At 47.8% G+C, this 14,107-nt stretch overlaps 1 protein-coding gene across 5 annotated transcripts in view; it reads left to right on the forward strand.

The window, feature by feature from the left end:
* Positions 1-1,135: 1,135 nt before the first annotated feature.
* JARID2 (jumonji and AT-rich interaction domain containing 2) overlaps positions 1,136-14,107 on the forward strand; it is a 218,544-nt gene continuing 205,572 nt past the window's right edge. The window contains exons 1-2 of one of the 5 annotated variants that reach the window (XM_080609914.1): positions 1,136-1,340; positions 2,359-2,568. In XM_080609914.1, coding sequence (XP_080466040.1) covers positions 2,524-2,568 — 45 coding nt within the window. In that variant the 5' untranslated portion in view covers positions 1,136-1,340; positions 2,359-2,523. The other 4 variants (XM_080609911.1, XM_080609912.1, XM_080609910.1 and 1 more) reach the window with 4 other exon arrangements.

Genomic DNA, 14,107 nt, shown 5'->3' on the forward strand with positions numbered 1-14,107 from the left:
GTGTACCCTCCACTTCGCACCCAGACTCCTACTTTTTTGGTGTTGTTTTTTTTTTTTTTTTTTTTTTTTTAATGAGGACAGGGGATATCGAGGGTAGATTTAAATTAGGTATTGTAAGTTCTTCATTGTGAGGGTGGTGAGGTGCTGGCACAGGCTGCCCAGAGAAGCTGTGGCTGCTCCATCCCTGGCAGTGTTTAACGCCGAGTTGGACGAGGCTTGGAGCACCCTATCTAGTGGAAGGTGTCCCTGCCCATGGCAGGGGGGTTGGAACTAGGCTGTATCTTTAAGGTCCCTTCCAACCCAAACCATTCTTTGATTCTACGAATTGGCCTTCAGGGTTTTGCACTGACACCTTTCCAAGTGCCATGAGCACTGAGCCGGCTCAAAGGGACACCGCTCTGGATACGATGGAAAGAGAGCACGAGTGCCCCCAGCCCAGACCCAGCCTTCCTCAGCGCCTCCAGCTCTCAGGGAGGACTCCCGCTGCTCCTGGAGAGCTGCCGGGCTCGCCGCGGCGTGCCTTAGCTCCAGCGGAGCCGCGAATTTAAAAGCATCCTTCCACACAGACACGCTGTTCTCCCGCGCGCAGGACCACCGGCCCGACCCGCCGCCGCCCGAGGGCCTGGGTCTCGCGGGGCCAAAGGCGTTCCGGAGGGAGGAGGCGCACCTCAGGACACCTTTGAGACACACCGAGCGAGCCTCACACAGCCCGGCCCGGCAGCCTGTCCTGAACTGACACCGCCACCCTGCAGGCCCCTCGGCGGCGCGGCCACAGACACCAAGTTTCGTGCCGCCGCTTCCCACCTCAGCCCAGACACATTAATCCCTTCTCTCTCCCGACAGCCTCCCGCGGCGCCTGCCTGCCTCTCCGCTCCCTGTCAGCGATTCCCAGTAAACTTCCCCCTCCTCTCTCCTCCACCCTCACAAGCCATGGCGTCCCCTCCCTCGGGCTGTGGCGGCGGCCGCCTCGCCCCCCCTCCGCACCGGCATCCCGCAATGCCCAGCAGCCCCTCACACACATCCCCAACCCCCCTGCGGCGCTCGGTGGTAGAGACGGCAAGGGGGGTGACACAAGCATGAAGGGGAAACCATCAGAAAAAGGGGCGGGGGTTGGGGGGGGGAGGGAAGGAAAAGACGAGCGTCGAGAAAGGGGTTCCTCGCGCAGCAACCAATTGGCGGCGGGCACGAGCTGGCGCGCGCGGTACGCCGGGAGATGTAGTTCCCCGCCGTCGCCATTTTGTGGCGAGGGGACTACAACTTTCCCAGGAGCCAGGACGATCTCCGGGCCCTGCGCGGAACCCTGCAAGCGAGGCCAGGTGCTAGCAGCGCGGCGGGCCCCGGTGCGTTGCCCGAGGCGGGGGAGGCGCGGCGGGCGCAGGGTTGGAGCGTGAGGGGGGTAGCCCTTGTCAGCTGGGAGGAGAGAGGCTGTTGCGGGGCGGGGCAGGGAGACGATAGGAGGGGAGGGGGGCAGGGCAGGGCGGCCGAGCGTGCTGCGCGGTGAGGGACCGTCGCCAAACTCCGCGCTCGGGTTGTGGCGCAGAGCTAGCGGCGACCTTGGCTGCCGGGTGGCCGCGCTTAAATGCCAAACAACAGAAGAGGTGGGAGGAGGGGTGGGGGGGGAGAGGAGGGGAGCGTGTGACGCCTGACCTGCACCAAGCGTGTAGCGAGGCCTGTTGCGTGCGCTGCACGCAGCGGGGGCCGGGCGTTGCGGCTGCTGTCCCGGTTGGGAGTTAAGGGCAGGCCCTTAAGCGGTGTATGTATGTGTGTGTGTGTGCGTGCGCCCGTGTGTGTATATATATATACATACACACACGCGCGCGCACACACACGCAGACATATATATTAAAGAAAAAAAAAAAAGGAAAGGAAAGAAAAAAAAAAAAAAGGGAGCCAGGTCCATTTAAAGTTGCTGCCGGAGAGCTGTTCTCATTGGTTAGGGGGGAGCTGGAGGAGCGGAGACACACACGGTGCGCGCAGCCCTCGCTGCTGCCGGAGTCGCCGGAGCCGCCACTGCCGGAGCTGCCACTGCCGGAGCTGGAGTTGTCTCTGCCGCTTTCCCTGCTGCCGCTGCTGCAGCGGCACAAACGTGACTTCCAACGTCTCGAGTATTTATCTTCTCCTTTTGGCCCCTCTCCTTCTTCTCCAAGATGTAACTACAGCTCTGACACTAAGGACCTGCAGATCGCTTAGGTGGCTGGAAAAAGGGGATACCGAGGGCGTCGGTTTTTTTTTGTGTTTAGGGGGAAATTTTCCATTATGATGTTTCACTAAAGTGATTTTTTTTTTTTTTTTTGTCTCCTTCGCATTCCTTTTTTTTTTTTTTTTTTTTCGTCCCCCATTCCTCGGATTTATTGCTAGGAGAATCACATTGTGAGGAAAGAAAGTCGGATTACAAGATACCACTACAAACAACCCCCTCCCCCCAGGATTTTTTCCGTATTTTTAATTTTTTTTTTAATTATTGTCGCGGCTTTAATTCATGAAGCAATTGTCCCCTTTTGCAATCAGAATCTGGATACCAGAATGAGCAAAGAAAGACCCAAGAGGAATATAATTCAAAAGAAATACGTAAGTGCCCGTAACATCTATCGTTTGACTCTCAGTTTTAGGAAATGGCAGTGAATGTCAAGTTTATCGCTAATCCTGCAGCTACAAGGTTTTCGGAACCAGTGTGTGACTGGCTTTCTGGGTTTTTTTCTGTGGTGTGGGAGTTTCGGAGGCCCCTTTTTAACGGGGAAATCTTCTATCCAGTTGGGTTATAAAAGCCCAGATTTGTGCAGCGATTCCTCCAGTGAATAAATGTATTGACCTCAAATGACACAATCATAATCTAGTTTTAGATGAAAGGCGGAGGGGCTGCCTCGATAATGTCACGAAACTGCGTTATTTTTTTCAGGCGGTTTTATTAATATCGCGCCCTTGCATGCCATAGGTGTGTATAGATGCATATTGTTTTTATTTGAGTGAGCTGCCTGTGTGTATCCCTGCCTGGTGAAGCGGCGGCGGCGGTTGTTGGAAGCCCTTTAAGTTGAAACCGAGTGTCTCGTTATGGCGAGCTGGCTTCTCGCACTACCACATCCCCTTTCCTGCGGGGGATCGCTTGCTGCTTGCTCTATCGCCTACCGTGCGATAGGAAGCGAACTGCCCGGGGATCGCCCGGTCCTCGGCCTTGACTTGAAGAATGGCGAGAAAATGGCTCGGTGCAGTTTTAAGATAATTCATTAGGGTGGCTCGGGAAATTGGGGCTGATGCCGCGGCAGCCCGGGCAGCGTTTCTGCCTGTCTCTTTATTCAGCCGCTTAACCGAGCCCTTGTAATTGTCTGATCCTTTAAACGTATAAATGCGGGGGGATAGTTGGATTTTTGTTCGTGCTCCAGTTACGTTTTGATTGGCGTAGGGGAGTTTTTTTTCTTTACGTTTGGAAAAACTGAGGGGATTAGCCAAATATGCAGCAGAGCGAATAATGGGTTTGATCTGCACGTTAAAAAAAACTCTTTTTCTGGGGGGAGGGGGGTATATTTAAATCCTGTCTTTGGGGTATGTTGGATGAGAGGCTTCTAAAAGTTGGGAGTTGCTTTCGCGCCTGTCGTTCGTGGCGATCGTTCGCAGCCCCGGGTGTCTCCTGGCAAGGGAGGGTGACCTTCGGGACACTTTCTTTCTCGCTATTCCGTAGATTCGGTAAAAACTGCAGTTGGCTCCAGCTGACTGCCGTTATCGGCTGCTCGCGACGTTGAAACGCAGCCCTTGGGGGTGGAGGGGGGCTGCGCGCTGTTTCGGAGCTGCCCCCCCCCCCCCGAAATTTCCGAATTAAAATACATCCGCATTGCAGAGGAGCGGGGAACCCGGGGCCGGCGAGTTTAAAGTATTGCATCGAAACGGGAACGGCGGGTGGAAAGTCTGGCGAAACACGCGAGGCGTCCACGTTTCCCAGGCAGGCAGACAAAAGCGGGGGGGGGGGAGAGGAAACCGCCGTGTTAATAATTATGGAGGGGGGGTGAGGAGGGGTGGGGGCGATCGCCCCGAACCGCTGTTCCCGCGGTCGCCCCGAGCCCACAGGGGCGAACAATGCGGCGCCGGGGCTGTGCACACCTCCCACCTGGCCCCGCGCCCCGGGGGAACGATCGGAGGGATGGGGCCGGCGCGGCGGGGGGCGGGCAACACGTCGTGTGTGCTCTCCGGCTGCAACTTCTCGGCGACGGGTGTTTTTAATCCTCCTCCCCCTTCCTTTCCTCCCCCTTTCCCGTTCCCATGTGTATTTCTGCCGGGGGGCGCGGGCGGCGGTGCCGTCGGGACGCGCTGGCGGCAGCAACAGGTTGCCGGGGCTGTGACGGGAGCCCGCGGGCCGCCGGCCACGCCGCCGCCCGGCCAGGTTCGCCCTGCTCCCGTGACGTCACAAAGGGAAGGGCCTGCGCGCCGTGGAATCTTCGTCGCCTCGTCGCTCCGGCCCCCCCCCCGCCGCCCCTGGCGTGACGTCAGAGCCTAGGCGGGCCGGCGGGGCGGGAGTAGGCCCCGGAGCAGCGCTCGGCGGCGCGGGGCGGGGGGGGGTGGTGGTGGGTTTGATAAGAGGGGGCGGCCCGGCCCCGGGCCAGGTGAGCAGGTGCGGGGTTGCGAGGCCCTGCCGGCTTCGGGGCTGGGAGGTTGGTCAACCGCCGCCCCGTGCGCAGAGAAGGGCCCTTCACGTCGCCCCGCGGGAAGGGGCGGAGGCGTGAGGAAGCAGCGTGGCGACACGCGTGGCACGTTTCCTCCTGCCCGTGACCTTCGGGCGCTGCGGCAGCCTGGTAGAACACGCCGGGACGCGGCTTTCTTCGCCGCCGCCTTCTTATTCTTGCTGGTGCCAACCGGGCCTTTTGTTGTCCGCTTGCGCGGCTGCAGGTGTGTTCGCCCGCCCCCAAGTCGGGGCCGGGGGCAGCTCATCCAGGGCTGGGGGCACAACACAGTCCCCTTCCGTCATGTCAGGCTCTGGCTCTCCGGTGTCAGCTGCGTTCCAGGAGCAGGTCTCAGCCCTAAGCACCCAGGTACTGCCGCAGGTGACCCGGGAGAGGCGGTGCGTAAGGTTGGCTGCTGCTGAGGAGGCCTAGTCTCCTCATCTCACTGGCCCTTGTTGTAGCCTCACCGCCCCACTGCCGGCCCGCAGCGGAACAGCAGTCCGCCCAGTGCTGGGCCATGCTGCTGCCCGGCTGCGGGGACCTTGAGGTGAGGGCTGCGCCGGGGATGATGACCCGCCGTGAGGAGCGGGAGTCCGGCCGAGTGCCCCCAGGTGCGCAGGCACCGAGCGGTGGTGCCTCAGTGCCCCGCTCCTCTTAATTTCTACGGGCTGTTGTATCTGGAGCAGAGCCTGTTCAGGCTGCTGCTTTTCGGCATTTGTGGAATGAATTCTGAAAACAAAAAGGTGGTGAGAACAATGGAGTAAAGTCTGTACGTTGAGGGGCTTGGCTGCCTGCTCTGTAAGTGGTCACAATTAAAAGTTCTCTTAAACTTCGAGAGCGTTATCTTTTGTGACTGATAACCCAGGAATGAGGAAATCCATGTATGCATCTTTTTCCTGTGCTTTAAAAACGCTATCACTATGGCTGACTCATACAAATCTTTCTTCTCACTTTACCCTCCTCCTTCTCAAACATCTTTACATATCAAATATTGCCTCTTGGCTCAAGCCTCAGAAAAGTGACAGCTTTGTAAAGCATCAGCCGAGAAGCCAGACTGCATTCAGTATGCGCTCAGAATTAATAGTTCCTAAATGAAGAGCTTTGAAGTCTTAGGCATAAATTTACAGGTACATTTTTCTGCCCGTTTTTGTGATGCCAAATAGCAAATCTTCAGTTCTTGCTGGCTTAGGTCTCAGAGTGACAGACCTGGATTAGTGTCTTAAAATACCTGCACAGTTCTGCCCTGGTAGCAGATGGCAAAATATAATGGAGTACTGTCACCTCGTGTGGCTTGTTTCCTTGTCCTTGCAGAAGTAAAAGTGCTGTAGTCTGCCATGAGGTGACACGCTTCACCTGCAGACGGCCTGGTAAACCCCTCAGATGGAGGCCTGTCCAGGATTAGTGTGCTGCAGACATCCAAGGAGAGTTCCTATGAGTGCTGTGACCTTTGAAACAATCGTCTTTACTTGGACGTGCTTGAAGTGGGCTCAGGCAGTTTTGTGGGGGATGGTGACCAGACAGCACCACCTTTTCCTCAGTAAGGGATGTTTGTGTAGGGGCCTGACCCTGGACCCTCCTGCCTTGTTTTTTTTTGCCTGTGGAAGTTTCATCTTACCTCCCACAGCCCCACAACTGCCAGTGTGCTTTAAGTTTGACCACTTCCTACAATAAATAATGTAAATACACCAGTGGCAGTAGAGGTAGTATTCAGTGTACATTGCATCTTATTTCAGATAACCTGGAACCTTTTTGTGCTGGGTCCTTTTCAGGCTCTTGGTAACAATGCCAGCAGCATAGCATGGTCAATTCTTACTTTTTTTTCCTGCATGTATAACTTCAGCTAACGGTGTAAGGATGCTAGCTGCACTTGAGATCTGAGTTTGGGTTCCTCTTAACCTTCTTTTGGTCTCTTGAGACTACAACATTATGTTGTGATCGTAGAATAGCACTTAACTAGAAACTAGTAATTAAGTCTTTGTTTTAAAAAAAGGAATATTTGTTTTTTGCTGTCAACAGATGCTTTGCCTTGAGACACTAATAGGCTCCTGCTCGCTCTGATGGGACTTCAAGACAGGAGTCTGTATAAGATGCTGTCCAGAGTGAATTATAATGAATTAAGGCCCCTGTGAAGAGTTTCTAATGTTCATTAAGCACTTTCACCTTCTGAGGCCTACTAAGCCAGTATTAAAAATACATTACCCCTTCCTTTTCTGTAGATGTAAAAGAACAGCTAGTGTTATGCATATGCTAAAGTGTGGTATAAACGTCAGCTGATTTTGTAAGGGAGCAGCATTGCCTCCATTTTATTGTTTGATGAAACAGAAAGAAGTCTAAATTACTTGCCTGAAGCTACATACTGTAACAGTGGCAGAGATGGAACAAATCTGTATTTCTGCAGCCTTGTCTAATATTCTGTCCTGTAGCTTACAAGCTCTTGCTGCGAGGCATGGCATCTGCTGTACAGGGACTACTTCACACAGTGCAAACTTGCTTAAAGATTTCCCCCCTCCCCAGTTGTGGTCTGGACTGTTATACACTGTGAACAGTGTATTTTAAACATAATATGATAAAAGAGGCATTTCAGTAGAGATACTTAATTCTTTTGGAGTGATGATCATACAGTGCAGCTGATAGAGACCAGTTGATACTGTGATGACTCAGCTGTGGGAGTATTACATAAAGTAGGTCAATTTTTATATCTCGTAGTAGGAAGCTAAAGAGACTAGATTTAAAATTTAGAATTTGTTTATACACATTACTGATATTTCCTGGTTTGAACATAACTGCAAGTTCTTGAGGAGGAGGAAAATGGTTTTTTGGGGGGTTGATTTTGAGAGGTTTTTTTTAATATTGTTTAGTGACTGAATTCAATCAATGTGAACTTGGGGAAGGAGGGGGAACACCCACCAGCTGCTTTCATTTCTGAAGTTTCCAGTTTGCAGCACTCAAGTGAAAGGGAAGCTTAAAGGTAATTTTGAAGTAGGGAAAAGAAAAGCAGAGACATGTTTATGATTTTTCTTATTACAGGCACCCAGCTTTTGTGTGATAGCAGATGTGGAATTTGCAGAGGAATACATGCATTGCTACAGAATCCAAATTTGCGTTTAAAACATCTTGGTTTTCCCCCCACTAGTCCTTTGCATGGCTTTCTTCCCAACTATAAATGTAAACCAGGTGTAAATGATGCATTGTTTGCCTCAGTGGGTAGACAGTCCGAAAACAGTAGTGCTGATGGATTTGACTGCTTCTGTGTTAAGATTAAGGGAAGGTTGACTTTCAAGTCTAATAATGCAAATTTCAGTGTTGCCAAACCCGGGCTGTTTCCTGACACTGATGGCCCTAAATGTCCCTATGCTTCAGGCCAACACTTCTGTTGACTGGTTTTATGATTAGCAGTTAACCTTCAATACAAAGGCCCTTAACCTGTTGTTACAACTTAAGAGAAAAGGGTAAAACATACCTGGAGTTTAATGTCCAAGGGTATGATGGGGTATAGTTCCCATATACTTTTTATACTTCCTACCATTTTTTATTTTGAGTATTTTTTAAGTGGTAGGAAGCTACCAGTTAACTTAAAAGCTGCAGATCGCCTGTAAAATTCAGGTCTAGTATGTGAGGAGTGCTTGGCGCTGAAATTCAGATACAGGAAATAATATGCTTGCCAAAATGTATTTGGTGTTCTCTTAGATCTTTGATGAGTTGGTTGTTTTGCTGGCTCACTACTACTGGGAATATTGGATGGGATCCTTCTTGGGTTTTAACGGGCAGGTTTTATTTGGGAACTCTGGGTTTTTATTTGTATAGAGGTAGGTTTATTTCAGTCACAGAAAACATTTTCTCAATGAATCAGTAGGGTTTAAAACCATTTGCTGTTTCACTTGCTCGGGTTTCACACTTTCCCTTGTAATGACATCCTGTTCTGATGTTGTTCCTTCAGTAATCCGGCAGAGGCCTGGTATTTCCAGTGGTGGGCTGTGGGAAAGGAATAAACCCTTTCATTATAGTAGCGAGGGCTTGTTTGAAAATATGCTAGTGCTCTTCCCCTCCTCGTGTGCTTTCTTTTTGCCCATTGCTTCCTTACACAGTTGAAGGTTCTGAAGCTGTAATATGCTGCTGTTCAACTTGCCCTGCAAGTGTGGACGCAATCACTAGCAAAACTGAGCAGTGGCCGACAGCATTGCCACGCTGAAGGCTGTGTCTTGAGGCTCTCAGCTAGAGATCGTGGCTCCCTGTCCTGCAAGCAGACGATTGGTGTGAGTGTACCCCATCTGATCCTATGCAAAGTTAGTCAGTTTAATTTATGCTGCTGCAGAAAGCTGTTCAGAGCAACCAGCTTGGCGGAGCATGGAGGCAAGTTAAAAACACTCAGGTGGAAATTGCCATTCTGTCAGTTCCACATAGGAAAGAGTGGTACATGGAATGGCCTCAGAGTTTCTGCAGCAAATGTCTCATCCTGGACTGATGTATCATAAACCATATCCCATATTTTTTTTGGGGAGAACAAAACTCCTTTTATCAGGCATAAAAATGGGATTGTAGTCTTTAGAAATGCATTGAAAAGGAAATGAGAAACCTGTACTAAAGTCTTCGTACACTTTGTGCATTTAGGCCTGTGGAGCAAGAATAGTTTCTGGTCAGGTCTGGTTTGGTTTACTGCCTGTAGGATCACTACAGTTGCAGTTGAACATTTTGACACTGCTAAAATCAGTTTAGGAAAAACGTGACAGTGCCTCCAGAAGAGTTTATAACTGCATCACTTGAGGGGCATGACTTAATTCTTTCTAAATGTCTCACTTCTGTAATGTGTAATCTGCTTGGTCTATCGTACTTGGGTTCTTGTGGCCTTTTCTACCAGGTTCTTACCTTGATTTGCTCTGCAAAAAGGCAACTTTGGATCTGTAGCTGTTGCTATATTGGTTTTACATCCTAAAGGCCAGAAGAAATGTAAATAATAAGAATCACATTGAGAAACAGTGGCCTGCTGCTGCACTCCAGGAGCGCTTGTGGTATTCGCATCCTTGCGCTGTGCTTTCAGTTCTTTGAGCTTGCCTTGCTGGTCTGACATCTTTTGAATGACGTGATAGTTGCAGGAGATTAGCATGTTTTGGCATACACGTGCTATGATGACTGGCTAAGGATATTTATAAAGTCCAAAAATAAACCATGGGAGCTCATTCTGACATAATCTACTAATCTTAGTTTTGCACTTTGATACTGTGTTGTCTGAGCCAAGTTGGAATAACTGTATATTGCGAGTAATTCATTTTTAGCTTTGCTTGCAGATTAGTGTTGAAGCAATGCATGCTTTTAAATTCAGAACGATGGGAGTGAATTTGGAGAAATCAGCATCTCTTTCAACAATATGCATATGGAAATCAGCTCTGTGCCTATTTTTAAAACAGATTTATGTGAGTGGGTAGAGATGCATGTTCCCCAATATTTCTGGGCAACGTTGTGTACTGGCATTTAGACATGATGGCTTTTTCCTTCACTGCCCACAAGAATGGGGTGGTCTTCTCTGCCCTTTCCCTCGTTTGTATGTTAGGGAAAAGACTTTTCTCTTTGAGGATTATGCTTTATTCTCTTTTGGATAAAAAAATCTGCTACTGCTTTGGGTAAACTTCACTCTTATACTAGGCATCTTGCTAATCATGTTGTGGTCTGGGGAGTCCAATCGAGAGAGTAAGCTTTTGAGGCTCCTCAGTGACAGGAACTCAGTTTCCCCTGGGCCCTACAACTCAATTTAAACATGTAATAAAAATTTTTCAGCTACATTCGGGAATGGCCTGCATTTTTAAGAAACGCAAAGAGGAGTTTGCAGATGTAAAGCGTGTGAGTCAAGTCAGTTGTAATGTACAAATACTTTTTGAGGTTCTTAATAATAAAGAGGACAGAAACCATGAGTCTTGGACAAGAGACTGTCCACTGTCTCACTCTTTGAGATGCTTATAATTATTTTTATTAATTGTATATTTAGCATAGAGTTTTCAGTGCTGTTCTTAAACTGCGAGTCTTCATGCTCTGAAAGTAAATAATCTAGAAATTGCATTTAGACTTTTAAGTTGCTGCAGGCTACCACCATATGTTTATAAAGTACCCATTAAGCTGACCTTAGAGAAGGAATATATTTCCTTCTTTCTCACCTTTTTTATTTCATGGATATTACCTTCAGCCAGTTTGTCCCACAGGATTCTTTAGGGTGCATCGAAGTTGTAAGCCAAATCTCTCGGCTGCAGTGTGCATGCTAAAAACCCCATAATACAAATTTCCAACCTTGCATGTATGCCATATCAATTAACTTCTTAACTCAACTAAAGCTGAAAAAATAGAACTCCTTCTGTTTTGGTTTCAGCCCCACAAAATTTGGTCCAGACCTCTGAGTTTGCAAAACTCAAAGCCAAGCTAAAAGAAGGCTAACTGTTATTGTTTGTAAAGCTGATAACGAAGCTGATGGTGCATGCAGTTCCTTTTTGCGTGATGTTCCAAATGACCAGCCTTAATGTGAGTGTTTTTCACAGAAAGATGTCATAGATGGATGCCCAAGATGTTGTTTTCTGATTGATAGTCACTTTTTCCCCCCCTTTTGAAGCGTAGTGATAATGATGAAAATTCTCACGGCCTATTGCCATCATGCAGACTGGCTTTCGGAGACCAGGGAACGTCCCTTTCAGTTTTGGATATAAAGCAGAAGTTAATGTTCTGGAATAGTATTTCCTCTAATAATTTATTAAAAGCTGTACTACTCCCATGTAAGATTGTAGAGAAGATATTCTTTCTGCTGTTGAGGCCTTTAGCTTAAGTTTGAAAAGCTTTTACCAATGTTAGGTTTTTTTTGTTCTAATTATTCAGCATATAATGAGGGCACAGTAATACCACTTTGTAAGACAAGAAGCTTTGAGTTACTTAAAAGCTGGAGTTACAGCATGTTACAGTAACTGTAACTTCTGAATTATTTATAACTTGATAGAAATAATGGTTGTCCTAATGGCAAATAATTCTGAAGCTGGCTTTTCTTTTTTTCAAGTCAGTCTGTGATGCCTTGAATGAATAAAAACCACAAAAGTAAGAAGTAACCCTTGAGGGAAGCTGTCCTGTCCTGTTATGCTGTCCCCTTCTTCCTATCTGTGGTGGAAATGTCCTGTGTGTAGCTTTTGCATTTTGCCTTTGATAACAGCGTTGTGAATGTGAGACCGGTTATTTGCCTAATGCCATGGGGTGTTTTGATTTTTAAGCCTGAACTGCGCTGAAAGAAGTGGTTTAGCCTTCCTCTGGCTGCCTGTTTCTCTTCTCATCTGCAGGCCAACATGTGTATCAGGTGATAACTCCCACAGCCAACTGGGAACATTTCAGGTTAAAACTGAACTGACAGAATGTGGTTGATTTTTAATGTGGATTCATTTGATGTTGCAGTTTGTGATGTAGCTGTAAAAGTACTTGGTCTGGGGAAAGCACTGGAGGGACAAAAAATGGAGTGGCAAGGGCAGGGCAGGATTGCTTCTGTTAGCAGTAGTGTGAGCTTAAATGGGCTGTGAAATTATGACTAAATAGGAGTCTAGATATATGTTTTATTTCCTGGCAAGCAAAATTAGCTGCCCTTGTCTGTTCTAAGGATTGTCCGGGCATGGATTTTGATTTACTGGCCTACCGCTGGAATCATGGTGAATGTTTAAATAAGGTTGAAACAAAGTTAGGCCACACAGGTGAAAATGAAGCTGAAGGTGTATGTGCCTGTAGTTATGGCAATGCAGTAATAATTTCCAGAGAAGAGGATTAAAAATGTACTGCTGTTCTTACATGTTATGCTTGCTTAGATAAGATTTGAACAACTTCAAAATTAAAGAAGAAAAAAAGGCAAGAATATAAAACAAAGATAGCTGGGCTACTGGCAGCTGAGTTCCACTGCTAAATGTGGTAGTAGTACTCTTTTAGATTCAACAGCCACATGTACCCACCCCACAACTGAAGAATTCTGTTTTTCTGTTCTTCACTGTGGAAGTGAAGCCATTCTACTTTCTACAAGGACCTGCTTACAGAAGGAAGTTCCTCCACAAATTTCCCATAGCTTTATTTGGCTTTATTATGTACTGCTGAAGAATAAAGTTCAGATAGCTTCTGTTGTTAAAATGCCTCATGTCTATTGAATGTGCAAGCGAACTGAAGGGCTTATGTATTTGATGTGTTTTTTGCCCCAGGTTCCCAAGTAGTGTGAGAAGGCTAAACCATGTCAAATTAACAGGCTACAAAGAAGGAGGTTTCCTTTAATTTTAGGAACATGAGGATGTAAAATCACATGCCTTTTTCTCACCACTGGAGCCAGCAGTGGTGACCCCACTCATCTTTCCTTCATGGTACACTGCTTTGGCCACATCAGTACAACTGAAGAACTGCATACAAAATAGGGTCACTGAAATTACCAGGCTGAAAAAGTGGTTATGCCAATGTTCTCCTTTCTTCTCCTACCTCTCCTCATCTTTAAATGGTCTGTTTTCAGGGTAAGACTGCGAAGACCTTTTAGTGGCACAGTTAAGGGAACTGGTGGGGCACAAGAACCTCTTCGGTTTTGCTGCAGATTAAAAAGACTTGTGGAACTGCACCCTCATTTTCAATCCAGCAAGGCGCTGTAGCACGTGCCTCTCTCAAATGTATGAATACTCTTACTGACGTCAGTTGAAGTGCTTGGAGCTTGTGAGTTAAGCACATGCCGAAGTGCTTTTCAGGGCTTGAGATTTTGTCATTCCTGTGTAAGAGTGTGTGCAAGTATTTGCAGGCAGGAATGTTTGTTAGTTTTCTAAGAGGGTGATAGCCATTTAATGGTTTTAGTGGCTTTACTAGATGTAGTCCTGCCTGGGGTTTTGTGTGTTTGTTTTTGTATTTATTTTTTTTTCTGAGGAAATAAGCTCTTACAAAGCTGCTGCCATCTCTTTGCAAGAAATCAAAACGAACTATTGCCACAGTAGTATTTAGTTTTCCTGAAGGCCAGAGAGGGAGATGAGGAAGGCTTTCTGCAGTTCATTTAGGGGCAGGTCCATAGGAAATACTTTGAAAAGGGAGGGGGATTGCAGTGTTGCTGCTTGTTTCAGGCTTGCACACAAAATTTGAGTGTTAGCTGTAGAAAATGCTGGCTGTGTACTTACATTATGAGAGTCTCAGCAAACAGTTAATGTGCAAGTACTGTGGAGGAAAAGTAGAACATGGCCCTGCTCATCCTTTTTTACAGTCCTTTTATAAACTTTTGGGAAATCGAATCGTGCTGATGTGAGCATTCAGGAAAAGCTCATTTCATAATTCACATACATTAAAGACATTAATACTCATGTTCTTTCAGTCAGGAGCAGCATTATGTGACATGACTGACCAGTCATAAAAACCAGTGCATGGCTTCCATTATTGAAAGGATCTCAGCGGTCTCCGTTTGAGTATGACCTTCCAAAATAAGTTAAGGTGGTGAGATTTCTTCCAGG

This window comes from Psittacula echo (genome assembly GCF_963264785.1).
Source record: "Psittacula echo genome assembly, chromosome: 2".
Taxonomy (NCBI): Eukaryota; Metazoa; Chordata; class Aves; order Psittaciformes; family Psittacidae; genus Psittacula; species Psittacula echo.